The 19,855-nt window shown below is 42.7% G+C and overlaps 1 protein-coding gene across 4 annotated transcripts; it reads right to left on the minus strand.

Moving 5' to 3' along the window:
• Positions 1–732: 732 nt before the first annotated feature.
• On the minus strand, positions 733–19,799 carry LOC101841659 (serine protease FAM111A). Of its 4 annotated transcripts, none has more exons than XM_013117222.3 (5): positions 19,667–19,799; positions 9,894–9,946; positions 8,279–8,319; positions 5,873–5,960; positions 733–3,598 (listed from the first exon to the last, which is right to left on the minus strand). In XM_013117222.3, the coding sequence occupies exons 4-5, from the start codon at positions 5,951–5,953 to the stop codon at positions 1,853–1,855; spliced, it is 1,827 nt and encodes a 608-aa protein (XP_012972676.1). In that variant the 5' UTR covers positions 5,954–5,960; positions 8,279–8,319; positions 9,894–9,946; positions 19,667–19,799; the 3' UTR covers positions 733–1,852. The 4 variants fall into 4 exon arrangements, with proteins under 4 accessions (XP_012972676.1, XP_012972670.1, XP_012972664.1 ...); XM_013117216.3 differs by having other exon boundaries at positions 5,873–5,995; XM_013117210.3 differs by having other exon boundaries at positions 5,873–6,060.
• Positions 19,800–19,855: the final 56 nt, after the last annotated feature.

Here is a 19,855-nt window from a genome sequence, read left to right on the forward strand (position 1 = left end):
TATATGGAATCCTGTAGGAAGCACTGCTTAGAGTAAACATTGAAGAAACCAGGATTGTCAATCACTCGGGCCTATTTTCTTCAACAAAATCATTGATGCCTGGTCACCTGGAATGCTGGAGTGAAAGTGGTCAGACAACCTGATGGTCCTTTACTATGCCATTAGAAGCCTTCAGCTGAGAACTGCTTAGGCCCTAATTGTGGGTTTTGTCTCTCAGTGACTAGACCGCACCTTATGAAAGAGGCACCACTACTTTGCATCCTCATCAGTAGAATTCTTCTTTGAGCTTATAAAACATTCTTCGTTTACAGGCCTTAGCCCTGGGCACTGTTTCCCAGTCAATGTAACCCATTCTTATGATAAAGGTCTCAGATGCTATAAAATAATCTATAAATGGGGTGTTTCGCAAGGGAATTTCTGTATAACCATCTCTGAAGCTTTCTTATGAGAACTGTCACATGAAAATTTCCCCTCCCCCCAGAAAAATTCTACTGTGTTTAAATGTATAAGAAAAGAAAATCAAATCATGGGGTCAGATTCTCTTGAAGTTTTGATCCCATTTGACTGACTAAGTACAACTGTACCCAGTTTTCATTCTAACATCCTGGAGGTTCAACCCTGTCAGTGGTGATACCCACAATGACCCCACCTGCCACACCCAGTGGAACCTGAAAATAATGAGGAACTTTTGGCTGGTAAGAGTTAAGAAGTGCATAGCCAAACACAAACAGCTGTGGAAACAACCTTTATTACTTTATAACATTGAGAATGTGTGTTTAGAACAAACCAATGGAAATACCATACAAATAACCTTTACTCCTGTTGCATCTAAAATTTCATAACTCACTATAGATATAACTTTTTAAATTTTGCCTTTGGGAAAGATATACAGAGCAGGGGAAACACAATAGAACTAGGGGATATCTTAAAAATAAGAGGACCTGTGAAAAGATCGATGCAATGCTGGTGAATCCGATCTCTTATAAATCTTCCCACACTATCTCACCCATTTCCGTCACAGGATCTAAGACCTCTGGCTGTCTTCAGAACATAAGTTCTCCTTGATTTTGACAGTTGTAAGATTGCTTCCCTGACCATGACTTCTTTTCTCTTCAAGGGACTAAGGCTTGAGTGTCTCACTGCTGAGAAATGTTCTAGGCTGTGTAGTGACCTCCTGGCCCATTCCATGGTAAATCCCATGAAGTAGAACCGTCTCTTCCAGTGTTTGCTCTCCATAACTCACATTCAGGAGTGCCCAGATACCCACATTGTATGGCGGAGACCAGTTTCCTTGCCTGCTCAATGACTTCCACACCATTCGTTGCAGGTTCATTCCAGATTCAACTCTTAAGCCAGAAAGCCAGATCAGAAGAAAGGCAAGTATTTCAGGGACCTTTGGGGGCTGAAAAACCTGTGCCCCCATGACCTGGCTTAGTTCTGGTCATCAGAGAAGGAAGATACAGGTAGAAGCAAATGAATCAGTGCCTTTGACATCAGTTCAAATTACCAGGAGAACCATAGGCTTCTTTTCCCTCACTCTCTGGGCCAACAACTCCAGTTTCTATGCTCTGAACTTTTTGACATTTTTACGTCTCTTAACACTAAGTCCCCTGAGACCCGATTTGTGTTTAATCTTCTTTTTCATGTTACTTTACTTAAATGGTTCAACTCAGATTTTTTTGTGTTGTTCATGAACTTTGAAAAAAATCCTAGAACACAGGAAGCAATCTAAAACATCCCTTTTTTGGTGAAATCAATCATTTTGCAAGTTCATAAAACAGTATTGTCTGTAGAATAACAACACCATAGGCAATTCCCTTAAAGTTGGAAAATAGATTAAGTCCTCTTAGGACTATTGGCTGAACATTTCTTCATCCTGACATCCAAAGATTTTATTATGCCAATATTTATTTTGCTTAATATCAGCAATAATGGATTCCATAATAGAACCAAACTCAATAATATTGGAAGCTCCATTTTGATACTCACAAGTGAAGCCAGCACAGTGCATGGCCACCAGTGAACCATTAGAATCAAGCACTGGGGATCCAGATGACCCATTAAAAAAAGTGGTGTCATAGGTAACCACATGAGGGTTGTGAAACATTTCCTGGAAGCTTCTTTGAGTGAACATGTGCAGAAAGGGCTTAGAAAAATGGTAGCCTATTGCTTCTCTTGCCTGAACATTTTCCTCACATTTTCTTCTTCGGTTATCTCGAGGAACCACTGTACAAGCATCAATAGACTTCTTTCCTCCATCTGGATGGCCAATGATATAAATCAACCCATTAAGTGGTTCAGGGCCTCTTCCATTATACAGTCCAGCAGGTACTTCTTGTCCGTTTTCCTCCAGTTCCAGGACAGCATAGTCCAAGTCTTTATTAGATATCTCAAACCAAGGTTTAACATTAAAAACACTGTCTTCTCTTGGTGGGAACTCTTCATAATCAAAGATCACCTTTACACATTGACTAATTATGCTTGCCCACTCACTTAGCTCTGTGCCTTCCCCCACGACATCAGTTATCACATGCCGACAAGTGAAAATGTACAATCCTCTAAAAACAAAGCAGGTGGCACAACCTTCGTTTCCATTATTGTTCCACCACAGGAACCCTACTGAGTCACTGACCTGTGAAAGACACTTGTACATTTTAACAGAAGTGGAATTTTTTGTCAGTTTTCCAAAGTTTTCTTTGTGTATTTTGAATAAGGAAACGTGCTTCTTTCTTTTTTCACTTGCTTCCTTGATGAATGCTCTAAGCGTTGCTCGTTGTTCTTTCAGTGTGGGGTACTCATTCACAATGCGCTCGTCTACCTCACGAAAGTTGCTGTTCTGTAGCTCAGAATTCGGAATGACAGACACTAGCCTCGAGTTCCTTGTTTGCTCAGCCTCAACCTGAAAGAGCTTGCCATCTAATTCATCCACTGGCTGGGTGTTTTCTATGATGGTGTCCAGGTCATTAATGAGTTTCCAATGGTCACCCTCTGTGAAAATAAACCTGCCATCCTTCCTCAGAGTGTCCTTGATGGTCTCTCCTTTTAAGCCATAGACACAGAGTTTGTTCCCATTTTTATGAAGTTCTCCACACTTCACGATCTTTCTCTTCTTACTCCCAATTGCATGAATGTAAAATCGGACGTAACTGGTAGATGCTTGGTCCTGTGGCTCAAACGATCTTTCTTCCAGCTCACTTTTACTTTTAGAAAATGTAATGACCACGTGGCTGCCTTCTGGCAAACAGCAGAGGGGCATGCCAAGGTTGATGTACCCTTCGATTCCTTCTTTGCCACGCACCAGCATTTCTTTACCCTGATGAGTTTCTATCTCTTCTTTCACAGCACTGAGAGTGCTGAGTGCTTCATATAAGCTACTTGTCCCGTTATGTGTGAGCTCATGCTTCATATTTTTGTTCTTCCTTGGGTTCACATCCAAAGTGACTATAATTTTCCTATTTGGTGGAGGACTCTGATCTTGTCGAGCTTTTTTAGATGAAAGTGATCTTTGGTCCTGGGTGTTGGTTATATCTCTTGGCATTTTTCTCGAGGCCACTTTTACTTGAGAAATACTGGAATCTTCCTGATCTTCTTTGGGCACCTAAAAATAAATGGTGGATACTTTGTAACTGACAACTCTGGTCATATTTCCTTTTTTAGTACCAACTCACATAATTCCTGTGGGAAATTCAGTACCAACCTCAAAAGATCAATAAATAGAGTTCATCTTGGGATCCAAAATACTACCTCAACTTCCCATCACATCATCCAGAAAAGCTCCTCTCATTACATATGGTGCATTTTTCTAACAAATAGTAGGACAGACACAAGTGTTATCCAGATACTCAGAGGTCTACAAGCTTCCCTATATGATATTTCAAGTTATTTTTATTATTTTCAGCAATAGACATTTTATCTTATGCAAACATAAGGTGTATTGCAATAACAGTTTATTAAGCTATTTATCACTAATTTGTTTTTTAAGATTTATTTTAAATATATGAATGTTTTGCCTATGTGTATGCGTGTGCTCCTGTATAAGCCCGATACCCATAGGTGTCAGAAGAAGGCATCAGACCCCTTGAACTGGAGTTACCAGTGTTTGTGTACCACCATGTGGGTGCTGGGAATCAAATCCAGTTCTTGTACAACAGCAACAGATGCTCAATAATTAGTGGGTTTTTGAGATGGAGTCTTGCTATATACTTAAGACTTCCCTGGAATTCAGTGTGTAGCCCAGGTTTCCTTCAAACTCATAATTTTAATATTTTCTTACTACCATGATTCAGGCAGCATCTATCAAGAAATGAATAGAAGCTGTTCCCTTTGTCTTTGTATTAGATTGTACGTTTCTTGTCAATTTTCATCATCTCCCATTCTTATAGGACTTTAGTTAATAACCAGGAGAGGGGAAACTGAGAGGACATAAATCAAATTCCGTAAATAGGAAAGTCTCAATGAAAACTGAAAGTGTCTATGGCAGTTATTGTTAACTGTGTGCTTGACAGAATCTCAAATCACCTAGGAGATGGGTCTCTGGACAGATCTGTGCGGTGTTGTCTTGGTTACATGAATCCCAGTGAGAACCAGCCTAAACCTGCTGGCAACATTTCCCTGGGTAAGATCCCAGACTGTTTGAGACGATAAGGGGGAAGGGAGCATGCATTCACTGCTGTCTACTATTGACTGTGGATAAAACATAACTAACGCTCCCATGGCCCTACTGCTGTGACTTCCCCGCCATGATGGTCTGTCAGAAACTGTGAGCCAAGTAAACCCTTCTTAAATTTAAATATTCCTGGATAAATATGGACTTTTTGTCAGATTTTTTCTTTTCCTTTTTGAGGCATCATATAGTTCACTCTGGTATCAAATTCATAATCTTCTATTCTCTGCGTTTGTAATGCTGGGATTACAGCATCATGCTCTCATGCCTAGCTTGGTGTATTTGAAAGGGAAAGGGATCATAGGTGTTCCTCGAGCTTGTTGTTAAGGGGTAGGACAGAAATAAACAGATCTCAGCTTGTCATGGATTTTCTAGCTATTTGGATGCCTTGTTTTCTAGAATCTGGACACAAAGAAACAAGGAAAAGGTTTTGATTTTGCATGGCAAATGCCTGATGCTTCTCAACTGTCTTGATATAATAAAGTAGCATGTTAGCCTCAGAGGACACAACTGTTTGTCATGACAGAGCCTGAGAGGAGAAGACTCTGGATGTCTCAGCACACTTGCCCAAGTGTCCATCACATGCTCAAGAAACTTCATTCTCTCAAATGTCCATCACATGCTCAAGAAACTTCATTCTCTTTTGTCTCCTTAAACAAACTGGAACCAACCTTCCTTGATTGCCTATGAAGGTTATGGTAAGAATAAATATACAAAATCCTTTGTAAACTGTAAAGTACCAAGCAAATATAGACTGTTATGATTAAAAGGATCAGTCATATCCAGACAGTTTAGTGCTATTAAATATTACTAATTTTGTCTCACATGTTTCAGTGATATATAATATTTGATCACTTAAATAGTATTCATTTTGTTTGTTCTACAGGTGGATACGACATATTCCATTTAATCTATTTTATTAATGTTTCAGATATGATTGCAATACTTTTTTATTCAATGCTGCTTTGATATAGCTAAAAGCTGATTACAATTCCTCATTTTTGCTGCCATCCACCAAAATAAATAAAGTGGGCAAGAAAGATCTTAGAGTATGTCACTGTCCCAATCAACAATGAGGAGCTTCAGGTGAGCTTGGATGGGGGGGGCACACTCCCCATCCCGCACCCAATCAACAATGAGGCATTTTCTTGGCAGTCAATCCTATGTGATTCATGGTAGCTGTCCCACAAGCAATATTTGTAGACATACCGGAGAGAAAAAGTCATTGATTTTTGTGTTTTTCCTCGCATTGAATGGCATCCTCTGTGATCTGCGCTTCTTACAGCTCATGGTGGCTCTGAAATGAAACGCGTGGCTCGGCTGAAACACAAACTTCAAAATGGTTCAAGTTGGGTTGGGAGTTTAGTTCAGTGGCAGCATGCTTGTTCAGCCCTCAGCTCAAAAAAAGATAAGAGAACAAAAGAAAGAGAAAAAGTGGTTTAAGTTATGGCAGTATCTGCATACAGGCTGAAAGATGAACTGGGTCCTATATCGCATCTTTCCCATTCGGCTCTGGCCTTGTTTGTCGCAGGATCGTAACCGTGCAAGCTAACCCGCCAAACATAACCACCCGACAACAAAAGCAGAGCATCACATGTACCAAACACATAACAGAAATCATCTGTATTAGCTAATCCCCATCACTGCCACGAAGGCAGCTTCTATATAGATTTTATTGAGGGAAATTGTATGTTTGACAAGGGAGATGATATATACAAACACACAGCTTAAGGTAAACAGAGAATTCAAATGCAGACACCCAACCCAGCAAAAGGTTTGTAGCTCGGAAACTCAAAACTATGTTCTACCAACACTGTTGTTAAAATCTGCTCTTTGTTTAAAGGAGATGGAGATGATAAGGGCAGGGAAATAGGCAGGAAGAGAACTGAATAGCACCCTGAAAACAAACTGTAAAGAAATATCAAAAAGAAATCCCCATGGGAGACCTCACCCTCTCTGAGGAGTGAATAGGGAGTGGGATGGGGAGATGGTGGGGGGAGTAGGAGGACTGGAGAGAGAGAGAACTGGGATTGCTTTGTAAAATAAGATGGCTTTTAATTTAAATTAAAAAAAAGAAATCTGGAAAGTTTATCCAAAATGACAGGAGCATTAGTTACTGCTTTAGGCCTTATGTTTGAAGTAGCATTTTCCCCTGCTGTCTCTGCATAAGAGAAAGAGCAGTTTAAATACAGCACTGAACCACCAGCCATGCTAAGTATCACTAGAAGGACAAGCACCACAGAGAGCAGCAAGCTCGTCTGTCTTCAGTAAGTCACCATCAACCCTAGCATGTAGAAGACCCTAACACTTCAGTTATAAAGATACAGTCAGAGGGAGTGGACAGGCAGTGACTGGAAAGGCCATCTCCTAAGTGCTTTCCACAAGCTGCCTCTCACAATTCTTCAAAGCTTGCTTAGGTGGGTATTACTATGCTTACTTTATCCATAAAAAGGTGGGGTTCTTGGGCATTGGCAGCACACACCTTTAATCCCAGCACTCAGGAGGCAGAGGCAGGTGGATCTCTGTGAGTTTGAGGCCAGCCTGGTCTACAGAGAGAGTTCCAGGACAGGCTCCAAAGCGACAGGGAAACCCTGTCTCGAAAAACAAAACAAAAATGTTGGGTTCTTTCTAGAGAGGTTAAACTTCCATTCAAAACTGCAGTGAGTATACTTTGGAAAATTTGTAGTATCATTTTCTAACTGAAAATGACAAGAAGAAGGCAGGAAAGAATCATATATGAACTTGAAAATACCCATTATATCGCAAACAACTTTGTTCTTGGAGGTTCTCCAACTTATATATCTTTTCTTTTCTGAGACAAAGTCTCATGAAACTCAGGTTGGCAGTGGACTTTGAACCCTTTGATCTCCTGCCTCCACCTTTCTGCTGCCTGGATTATATGTCATAACGTCTGGCACAGTGATAGAGAGAACCAAACCCAGGGCTTCGAGCACTGCGTGAAGGGTAAACACTCTAGCAACGGGACCACATCTCTAACCCTACAGTGTCTTTTTAAATAGTAGATGACAGATACATGGTAAGATTTTAACAGTAAGTTGTTTCTGTCTCTACAAGTTACACACTTTCTTATATACTTACAATGCCAACTTAGTCACATCAAAATACAGACATCACTTTTCTAAGTTTTGGATTTTGTTGTTGTTACTGCTGCTGCTGCTGCTGCTGTTGTTGCAAGCATTACAGCCCCTGAAAGCCAGGAGCCAAGGAATATCAAAAAGTTACACCACACAACAAACCTCACACAAGAGATTTATTGGGAGTGAAAGAAAACAGTGGCTGCCTCTGCTCTATCGAGAAACAGCAGCAAACTGAAAAGAATACAGGGCTTATACAGAGCTTCTTGGGAAGGGAATGGAAGTTTCCAGAGTGGATATTGGTGGGATTTCACCTCAAGAGATTGGGCTTTTTACTCTGTAGAGTGGGGACAGGGTCCAGCAGTAACTGAAGCACTAAGACAAGAGGGAGCCCTCCAAAGACTTAACCACAATCTTAACCATGATGCCCATGACCTTAAGCCCTCCACTTAAGAAGAATCTAAACCCTAGATTTCTACCAGTAACAACTGCTAATGAGCTATGAAAGAAATCTACTGACCTGCCTGGGTCTAGTCTTCTGTTTGAGAAAAGCAGCAGCAACTGTAAACGAAACAAGGACATTCTATGAAAACATGACAGTGCCAATGACGAGTCTGAGCTCAGCAGCTGCATGACACTGGGCACACTGGCTATTTTCTGCCTCTCCCTCACCCTGAGAGGAATGAAAGAGTCATCCTCGATTGATGTGAAAATCAAAAAGTATGTAATGCACAGTCTTCAGACAATGGCCATATGCGATCGAATGCTCAGTGAACATTACTGCTAGTGTGGCCATCAATACCAATACTTAACCACAGAGAACACTCCTTGGACTGTAGAAAATGAGAGATTAAGAACTTGAGGAAACAGACTAGATTATGATCTCTGCAGGTAGAAATTTATTGTTCAACCAGAAAAACAAGTTGAGGTTCCTGGTCTGTTGATGTCTCATACTGTGATCCATATTTTTAAAAAAAGCGATGAAAAAGGAATATGGATTTTACAGTTCACATACTTAAGCAATTATGAACCATTCCATATCTATACCACACAAATGATTCCAGTGTCCATGCTGGATCATGTTATATTAACATGTGATGTACCTAGAGTTGTCCTGGACCAACCCATATTATGATTTCCAGAGACAATGCCCACTGAACTACCTAGATTTGCTTTCTTTCTTCAGTAAAGCAATAAATCAACACAGCCTGTTCAGGGTCCCTCCTCCAGCCTCCCAGACAGTTCCCGGGAATCCCTCTTTCTCCATCTTCTTCCCTCTCTCTTTTCCTTCCTTTTCCTCTAGTCTTTTTCACCTCCCTCCCCACTCCCCAGTCACTTCCTCTTCCTCTCCCTCTCTCTCCCCCACACTTTTCTCTCTCCAAGTCTCCCTCTTCCCCACTAGCCACATGCACGTTCTGCCCCACTTACTTTTCTCTCAGAAAGGCTTTCTGGAGACAAGGACCACAGCTGATCTATGTCTCTCCCTACACCACGCCCGCCTTTCACTCTAGTGTTCTGGGAGTGGGGGGGTGGGGGCCGCTGAAAACATATTTCTGCTCCCTGGGTCCTTCTACCTCTGGCCCCAAGGGCTTCCCAGCCCGAGAAGCTCCCAGAGGCTCCCGTGTGCCTGAGTTTGGACCCCCAACCCTGCCGAGCGTCACAGTTTCTTCATAGGCCTGCCACCTTCCTTTGCTGATTGATAGCCAGCATCTGCTACACTTGAATTCAGCACCGAACATTAAGTTGGCTCTTCCTAAGGGAAACCCTCTCCATGCTCTGAGGGACACGGGGCCTGACAATGAGCACAGGTGCAATTTGTGTCTTTAAGACCTCTACTCCAATGAATAATAAAGATGGCTTCTATTGTCTAGTCCTTGGCAGAACATTCTGGGTTAGTACATTTATGTTGATGGAAACAGCAGACAAACAAGTCAGTTTAATGTAGCAGCCAACTATTTGTGTGTAGACCGCTTCCACGGTACATGCTAGGCATGCCTGAGAAAAAATCAGTACTTGTTTCTTAGTCTGCGCATTTTTATTCTAAAAAGAAACAGACTTAAGAAATGGATTGGTGAGTATTTGCTATGCACAGTTTGACACGAAGAAGTTAATCTTAAGTGGGGCGTTTTACTCACCGGCTTTTCCTGCCAGGGTACCTTCCCTCCAGTGGCTGTAATCCCGCGTTTTTCTGAAAAACCAGAACCAGACTATCATTTAATGCCTTTGATCACTGGGTGGAGAGATTGCAGATTGGTCCTTTCGCTACGTTGCACATCAGACCATTGGCCGCGCTCAGAGCACGGGACCTGAGCGAGCACTTCCGCCCTGATCTTTAATGGCCACACTGTCAAAGCAGCCAAGCAGTCCTTCGAGTGGGTGTGGACCTCTATTCTCCGGGGATTCCCTCTCAGAACACACTCGACTGAGAGGGGCGAGAAGCCAAGGAGCCAGGAATCGGTGGAAGGTTCCCACCCAGTTTCAGGGAGCTGCGCAAATTCAGGAATTTCCAGCCAGCAAGCCGGGCAAGGCAGGAGAAGCCCAGGCAGCAAGTACTACAGTGCCACCAATGGCTGCAGGCAGCAAGTGGATGAGCAAGGAGGAGGGAGTTGGAGGGCCCTGGACCTTTCTAGGGGACAACATCCCTACAGGGGACCAGCTTCAATGTTTAACAATCAAGAAGAAGCTGCAAATGGTTGGCAAAAACAGATGAGTCTTTTTATCTTAATTTTTAGAAGTGTATTGCATTTGTTTATTATTTATTTGCGTGTGTTATGTGTATGCATGTGTGTGCCACGTATCATAACTTTAAGGAGTTGATGCTTCCCTACCATGTGGGTTTCATGGATTGAATTCAGGTCATCAGGCTTGGCAACAGATGTTGAGCCATCTTGATGGTCTAATAAATCGATTATCTACCGGTAAAAAAGATGATTTCCATTCCAGAAATATACATCCAAATATAATGTTAAGTACTTGCCATGTGTTAGTCTGAATTGAGCTGTGATGTGAGTGTGTGTGTGTGTGCGCGTGCGTGCGTGCGTGCGTGCGTGCGTGTGTGTGTGTGTGTGTGTGTGTGTGTGTGTGTGTGTGTGTGTGTGTTCAACTGACCCTGGGTGTTTTCCTGGGTCATTTTATTTACTAGGGCAAGAACTATCTCAAATTGTAGAAGCTAGATATCTCTGTTAGTTTGGCTAGCCAGCTTGGTCCAGGTATCCCCAGTCTCTGCCTTCAGTTGACAGAGTGACTGGCAGGCCATCATGCCTTTGGGACGTTTTCAGGGGTTCTGGAGTTCTAAACTCTGATCCTCACACCTGAGTGTCAAGTGTTTTACCATTGAGCACAGGCCTTCTCAAGAGCATTTTTTAAATATTTTGGCTTTAAACAAGAGGGCATTCGAGAGAAGACTTGCAAAAAAGCACATACTACTCTTTCAGAGGACCCCAGTTCAATACCCATTACCCATATGGAGGCTTACAACCATCTGTAAATCCAGTTTCAGGGAATCCTATGGTCCTATGGTCCCGGACCGCCAGACCCTCATATAGGAATATATATAGGAAAGTTCAACTGCTGGGACTTCAGAACTGGTGGTGGTTGAGTTTAGAGACCCTATCCCAGCTATAAAGGCTAATCTTGGCTGTCAATTTGACTGTATCTAGGATGCATGCGGTGGGATGGTGAGTGTCGATGACTCAGACCCTCCCCCCCTACCAGTTACTGGTTGGGGGGGGGAGAGACACACTGAGTCGGGAGTCTGTCGAAGCAGGATCTCGATTTATTCCAACAGGCAGGAACTTATATAAGGCTGAGGTAGGGAATGGGAAACATAGGATAGGGTAAGGTGATCTGAGGAGTAAGGGCCAATAGTATTCCACAAGCAGGCAGGTAGCTAGACAAGGGGCAATGTTGTATCAGGTCTGGCTGAGTCACCCTCACATGGAGGTTACAGGTTAGAGACAGGCCTTTGATCTGGATCTTGAGGCTGGAAGACACAGGCTTATTTATTTATTTATTTATCTTTAATCTGGATCATGAGTCTGGAAGGCACACCTTTAATCTGGTCCATACCTACTACTGGAAGCCTATATAAGGACAACATAAGAAGGAAGGGTTTGTTCATTCCTGCCTCCCTGCCCTTGCCTTCGCTAGCATGTCCACTCCTTCACCAGCATTGGAGTCTGCTTCTTTGGGATTCCAGCATATGCAGAAGACCAGCTGAGACACCCAGCCTTGCAGGACTGAGCAACTAATAGATTCTTGAATTTTCCATTCACAGCTAGACATTGTTGGATTAGTTGGACTGCAGCCTGTAAGTCATTTCAACAAATTCTTTTTATACGTATATATTAAGTCATTCTGTAAGTTCTATGGCTGTAGAGAACCTTGACTAATACACCAATCCTCTTGCAAATGCATTTCCCTGCAGCAAAGAAAGAGGAGAGCCCATTGTCAATCCACCAGCGAATAGTAAAAGATCATTCCTCTGTGCTTGAGCAACGCTGAGTAGGATGTCCAGGTTCTTGTGTAACCCATCCCCAGAAGCCCTCTCTCGATGTTTTTTGCACATTTGCTTTTTAGTTCTTGGGATAACAATTTGGGCTCTTGTTCATCATGCTATCCTTCACCTACTAAGTTCAACTCATAAATCACTGTCTCTGTGATACCCTGCCCTAGTAGAGGCAAAGTGCTTTTCTCTGCTTGCCCAGAACACACATGCAACTTTACTTAACTGAAACTGGCCTGCTCCATTGGGGTATGGAAGCCTCTTTCAGGGGCTCATGAAGGAGCCACTACTGAAAAGCATTGGTCTTATCCCTTAAATATCCCATTATTTCATCTATTTCCACCTACCCCAACTATGTGAGGGACCTTGTCAGGTTCTTTTGTTTGCTTGGGGTGTTCTTTGTTTGTTGGTTTGTTTGTTGATTTGACAACAGAAAAATAGCTCAACACTCTTCACTTGGCCAAAACTATAATAGGCATGGCTAGAGCCAATGAGATGTATCATGTCAGAGGAATGCAGAAGCAGGCTACTTTTCAAGGCCAACACTATCCCCAAGCATATCACACAACTATTACAGCCCTGTCTGAGCATCAGCTGAAGGGGAGGTTTCCTTGGTAACCTTGTATTCTCTATCTGTTACTCACTCTTACCGTGTTGCAGAGGGTTTGTTTCAAAGGCGTGAGAGAACAGCTACCAAAAGGCAAACTAAGCTTCGTTCTGCTCCAGTGCTAAAAGTTGTGACCCAGCTAGTCCAGGCTGTCCATGAGACTTAGCTTTACAATTCAAAGGGAAATGAAGGCTGACGCTTAAATGATGACATCAGACTAATTTTCTGAGCAGTGTTCCTTGATGACTAACATGATAACAGAGCAGATGCATCAGATGCTTGCCTCTCAGCAAGCAACCAAACTTCAAGACAGCCAGAAAGCACATGCTCACTGAATGCCAATAGACTGAATAAATGAGAACATCAAGGTGGCAGAACTAGACCACGCCCAAGAAACCAGAACGGGTGGGAGTAGGGGTAGGAAATAGCTCCCTGTGAACATGTGCCTTAATTTTCACCAGCCTGCAACACAATTCTCAGTTAATGACCAACATGCTTGCTGTCGTGGGTCCAAGCTTCTCTCTTTTTTTCCAGCCTTTTTTCAAATTTTTATCTGTTTCCTTTCCTCACATGTCCAATCCTTGTCCCTGCTTGTCCCTGGGCACTCACCATTCACCATTACCCACTGAAAGTGAATCTTTACACATCAGCTTTTATCTTTTAGATGGAGCTGAGTAAAGCATGCACACATGCATACATACATATATATCGTATGTACTACACACACACACACACACACACACACACACACACACACACACACCAGCTCCTTCCTCAGACTTTATGTAACAGCCAATGAAGACTTTATCACTCCAGTTGCTCACATCAGGAATCAACACTGAATTGTCATTTTCTCCACAAAGAAATTCTATAGGCTGCCCCTTTTATTTAAGTGCTAATTCCAACTATGGCTACCACCTTGAGAACCCCAACATCTTTGGAACTCCAAGACAGGTATCTAACTATCTTTTCCACATCTACCACTATCCCAGAGTTTGTAGTCTACATAGCCAACAGAGTGATTTTTAACAATATAAGTCAGTTTATATTATTACTCAGCTCCATAGTCTCCCATTAGAATAGATTTCACACATTTGTCATAAAGTCCAGACTTTGTCTGTGTCCCATGGGATGATTTGCACAGGTATGTGCTAACACTCTTGTGGTATGGTTCTTTCCAGGGAATATTTTATGTACAGAAGAAGTGAAATAATTTCAGAAACATTATCCCCCACCATATTTAGTTTTCATGATTCTTAAATTTCTACCCAATCTACAGTGAAAGATCAGCAAGGCCCCTGCTGAGCTGTGATTCCCCCTCAACTGCTGCCAATTTGGTGCTGCTTATGTGACCAGTTGCTTCAGATTTTAGGAATAACATTCATGTAAGAAAACTATTACAATTCTCCCCATATCTTATTATGTTCTATTATTATTATTTTGACAAGTCTAGTTCTACAGTTACTCTCTCCAAACCCTGCAGAGTGCCCAGAACTTGAGTCAGAATGTAGCTTCACTATGTGTTTTATGCTAAATTTGGAAAAACACACCTGGGGATTCCAAGACCACCATCAACTTTTACATAAATATGTGTTTGTCTATGAGTGATCAAAGTTTGATCTCCATGCCACCTTGACCAGCTACACAAATTCTCCTCTTCTTTGACCAACATCTCAATAGTTAGGATTCTAGGTAAGAGGCATTCACCAGTCTCCCAGTCAATGTTCTAAACATGTGGTCATACAGATAGCTAATGCTCAAAGAAGAGCTGGCCTCACAGATGTCTGGGAAGCAGGGAGAACACTAAGAGAGATATGCATGGTACCCCGGAGAAGGGGAATGGGACAGGATCTCATAAGCAGATTGGGAGCATGAGGGAGGGGAGAGGGAGCTGGGAAAAAGGGAGGGGGAGAAGAGGAGGGGAGAGGAGGTGAGGGGAGGAGAACAAGAAGCTTAAATTGGGGAAAAGTAGAGGAGAACAGGATGAGAAATACATAATAGAGGGAGTCATTATAGGTTTGAGCAGAGATCTGGCACTCACTAATGTGATTTCCAAAGATCTGCAAGGATGACACCAACTGGCAATAGTGGAGAAGCTACCTTAAAAGCCTATCCCTAATAATGAGATTGATGACTACCTTATATGCCATCCTAGAGCCCTCATCCATCCAGTGGCTGATGGAAGCAGAGACAGACACCCACAGCTAAACACTGTGGAACCCAGTTGTAGAGAGGGAGGAGTGATGAGCAAAGGGGCCAAGACCATGCTGGTGAAACCCACAGAAACAGCTGACCTAGACAAGGGGGAGCTAGTGGACCACAGATTGATGGCTGAGAGGCCAGCGTGGGACTTATCCAGACTCCTTAAATTTGGGTGTCATTGAGGAGGCCTTAGCAATCTATGGGGCCTCAGGTAGTAGATTAGTATTTATCCCTGGTGTACAAATGGATTTTGGAAGCCCATTCCACATAGAGGGATACTCTCTCATCCTGGACACATGGGGGAGGGCCTAGGCTCTGCCCAGGATGAAATGACAAACTCTGCAGATCCCCACAGAGGGCCTCACCCTCCTTGGAGAGCAAAGTGGGGATTGGGTGGGGGATTGAGGGACTTGGAGGGGAGCAGGGGAGGAGGGGAGGGAGAGGAAGCTGGGATTGACATGTGAAACAAGCTTGTTTCTAATTTAAATAAAATAAATAAAGAAATAGATACATAAAAAAGAAGAGCTGGCGTCAGGTACAAGATTTTACTAACTTATGTACACCTTAGGCTTATGCATTTCATGTACAACTTTATTCTTCAATCTCTTTCAGGTCCCAGCTCCAGATTATGCTTACAACTATTTAAACAGAAACAGGAGACTGCAAGTCGGCTCACTTGGGAGATTTACACAGTGGAGATATTGCCAGAATCATTTCCCAAATACACCAATGTTGAACTTTTCAAATAGTTGTTACCTAGATTCATCTTGCCCATCTGGTGATCATTTCCCAAATACACCAGTGTTGAACTTTTCAAATAGTTGTTACCTAGATTCATCTTGCCCATCTGGTGATATTACGCTTCATCCTACATGAGCACAGGGGACTTAAAAGACAGACCAAGATTTACAGATGGCTGTGACCACTTGGGCCTTCCCTTAGAGGCTTATCCTTTCATATGGAGATGGACCTAATGACCTGTTGGAAGTCAGGGTTGTCTCCTTTTGTTATGAGAAAGGAGACTAATTGGAGGTCAATCTTAGTGAAAAAACATTAGCAGAAACTTTTCTCAGCAATCCAAAACTTCAACTAAGGTACAGAACGTTCTTACAGTTTCTAACAAGCATGGTTAGTAAACAACTCACCATTCAGTTGTATTGTGAGTAGTCCTCCTTTAGTTAAATTCTACTTTGTATCACTTAATATTTCTAAGCCTGTTTATTAGTGAAACCTATACAGCATCAATTTTACTACTTCAAATTTCTCCTGTATCCATAGGACCTTTGGCTGTAAATTGTGGTCAGCACCTCCTGGTCAGAGGAAAATACCTACTTACCATCTCACCTGGATGAGTGATAGGACACACATGAGGTTAAAATTGTAGTAAGTACTGCCCACATATGCTCACATTGTCCATCATTAGATAAGAGCCCATCTGTCAAACAGGGTAAGGGCCCACCCTATTCCTCTCACCCAGGGTATTGATTCCTCATTCCCCCTAAAATCATGAAAGAATTCAGCAGAGTGCCCTCTGTGTGTCGGAAGGTGGTGCTTCCAGGGGGAGTGATAAAATTCTATTTCAACTAAAACATTTAAAAAATAACCATTTTGGGGGAAATTGAGTAATTATATCATAATCTCAAAACTAAGAGGACTTTTTTTTTAATTTTCAGAAAAACAAACAGAACATAGGGTTCTTGAGCTCCTTGTTTGCCAGACCCTTCTCTAGCCCTGTGGAGTGTATTCATGACTTTTGCTCTCATTATTAATATTATAAATGTATACTTTTGTTACTTCTGCACCTGCATCTTGTTCAATCCTTTGCTTAAGACAAAGAACCTGGACATCCCATCAAAGGACACAGGAAAACAACACTTTGGTACCAAGGATGGCACTCTCTGGAGGTAGTGAAATTGTGCCTTTGAGAGGTTGGACTTTGTGACCTCTTAGGCCTGTGCAGATGTTCCCTCAAGGAGGATTTGGGGACCCTGAGCTATAATGTAAATGATTTTATTCCATTGTGCATGCCTGCAGTGAAGGAGCTGCCCCCCAGCAATCAACAGGGATGCTGGACCATGCACTGGAAACTCAAAAACTATGAGCTAAAATAAGCATTGTGTCTTTGTAAATTAATCATCCCTAATGTTTCCTTAGAATGATAGCAATCCAATGATCATAAGCCCTAGACTACAAAGGCAGTAGCTTCCTGAGTGTTGTGTTTGATTTATCAGTGAATTCTGGACTGTTTTAGACTGACCTTTGGGAAAACAATAGCAGCTTTCTATGAACCTCAGGAATTGTCTCCTCTGATTCTTCTGGGGGATTTTTTTCCTGCTCTGTCACACTCACTGATTAGCAATTGGCTACTATTTCAAGAAGTATCCTCTGAAGACCTCCTAGGCTCTCTCTGCTTCATTGACCTTCCGCCTGCCCGTAGCTTCCCGGTGCAGGCAAGTTGTGGGCTCTGCCTAGTTACTTCCCCAGAGATGTGCCTTGGAAACTGCAGTGAACTAGACAGAAGCATACTGTGCTCGTGTCTTTTCTTTCCCAGGGCCAGAGGTGACTTTCCTGTGCTGCCTGATGTTTAATGTTTGGCAACTGTTGTTCCATGGGTCTTGTATGTCCCTTTTTGAACTTCAATTATTCGAGGTGAAAAGGTAAATCATTTTTATCATCTTCATCTTGTCCATAGACATTAGCTACACTTTATTGATCCTCTAATTCTTTTTGAACTGCAGTTACCTGATTCTTGGTCAAAAGGATAGGATTTGAGTCTATATCTGGTCCTGCAAGGAAACAGGACATTCTAAACCTTCCAAAGAACTGTAAGTTACACTACTGAAGACTTCCTTAAGAGTTAATCAAATTGACCTTCTAATCATCTGGAAAGAAAAAAAAATGTCCCTTAAAAAAGTAACTTCAGATTCATGATATAACCAAAGATGGAAAGAATAACCAGTACTTTAAGGAGATACATGCCTAAAGAACCTTGGAACTCTCCTCTGGGTGCAGTGGCTTGCTATTAAGCCTGCCTGCTTTATTGAGCCCTGACTCGGAAACAATCCCCACTTCCTCTTTTCAGACACAGGGCCACTTCCTGTAAGCTAGCTTGCCCTCACACTGTAGGCACTGTACTCTGTCAGGAGCCACGCCCAAATGCAGCTGCTCACAGACTTGCCTTGCTGATCCAGAACTTTCTGGATCGATCTCTCACTGAGAAACCACAGCTTCCTCTCGTTGTCATCAGTCCTAGCTGGCCTCTGCTCAATGTCCAGTTTGCTTGCTTTGCTTTTCTTTAAAACACCAATAAATAGCTCTACTAAGTCTAGAATTATTTTATCTAGGAGAATAATACCTACTCAAGATGACAAAGCACAGAGCCAGTGGGGGGAGGAGTGAGCAGAAGATGCACACTCACTGGGATTTGAATCCAAATCCACTCCTTCCCTTGATTTTCCCTGGTGGATCCAGAAAGTCCACTTGTCTTCAGAGTAAGTAAGTTGCTAAGGAGAAAAGATCAGCTCAAGGTCTATGCTCCTCGTCAGGCGTCTCTAGTCAAGATTCCTTAAGCTGAAGGAATCAGTATTTATCCCTGGCATACGAATGGACTTTGGGAGCCCATTACACAAGAAGGGATGTGCTCTTGGCCTGGACACACAGGGGAGGGCCTGGGCCCAGCCCTAGATGATATGACAGACTTTGGGGATCCCTCATGGAGTACCTCACCCTTCCTGGGAAGTGAAGGAAAGATGGAATGGGGCTGGTGGGGGCTGGGAAAGAAGGGGAGGGAGCTAGTATTGACATATGAAGCGGGCTTTTTCTAATTTAAATAAAAGATTAAAAAAAGAAAATGTGGTACATTTACACAATAGAGTACTACTACTCAGTGGAAAAAATGAAATCTTGAAATTTGCAGGCAAAGGGATAGAACTAGAAGAAACTATATTGACTCAGAAAATCCAGTCACAGAAAGACAATATGGATATTAGACTTAGAGCAGAGGACTACCAGCCTACAATCCACACTTCCAGAGAAGTTAGGAAACAAGAAGGACCCTAAGACACACATACATGGTCCCCCGGAGAAAGAGAAAGGGACAAGAACTCGTGAGAAAATTAGGAACAAGGGGTGGAAGAGAGGGAGGGAGGGAGAAGAAAGAGAAGGGGAGAAGAGGAGAGGGGAGGAGAACATGAGGAAATGTCAGAAATCCACAAGGAAGACCCCACCTAAGAATCTAAGCAATAGTGGAGAGGCTGTCTTAAATGCCCTTCCCCTATAAAGAGATTGATGACTACCTTAAGTGCCATCCTAGAGCCTTCATCTAGTAGCTGATGGAAGCAGAAGCAGAGACCCACAGCTAAGCACTGAGCAGAACTCCTGGAATCCAGTTGTAGAGAGGGAGGGGGATTGAGCAAAGGGGTCAAGACCATGCTGGGGGAAACCCACAGAAACAGCTGACCTCTTCGGGAGTCTGGGCTGTTAGGTGCACTGCTCTGCCTCCCCGAAGCCCGTCTTAAGGAGGATTTTCTGCATTATTCCACCACAAATAAATCCTCCCAAAATCTAAATCAACCCGGAAACTAAGAGTAACTCACCTAAGCAAAGAGTTCTCTCCAAATCGCGCTGTCACTAGTTTCTGCCTTACTAGGATTCCTCCAAGGCTGTCTGTCTGTCACAGCGGGACTCCGAAGACTTCTGTCACAGTGGCTCGAGAAAAGAGCGCCAAAATATGGAGTCTGGGAGGCCCTGACAGTTCTCATTGGCTGCTCCAAAAGAAGGCAGAG

Source organism: Mesocricetus auratus, unplaced genomic scaffold (assembly GCF_017639785.1).
Source record: "Mesocricetus auratus isolate SY011 unplaced genomic scaffold, BCM_Maur_2.0 Super-Scaffold_4256, whole genome shotgun sequence".
Lineage (NCBI taxonomy): Eukaryota > Metazoa > Chordata > Mammalia > Rodentia > Cricetidae > Mesocricetus > Mesocricetus auratus.

Coding starts and splice junctions, on each gene's coding strand:
- LOC101841659 (XM_021225603.2), bottom strand. CDS start 5,953: ATGAGCTGTAAGAAGCGCAGATCACAGAGGATGCCATTCAATGCGAGG. Junction 3,599..5,872: donor TCAATGACTTTTTCTCTCCG/GTATGTCTACAA, acceptor ATTTATTTTTAG/GTGCCCAAAGAAGATCAGGA.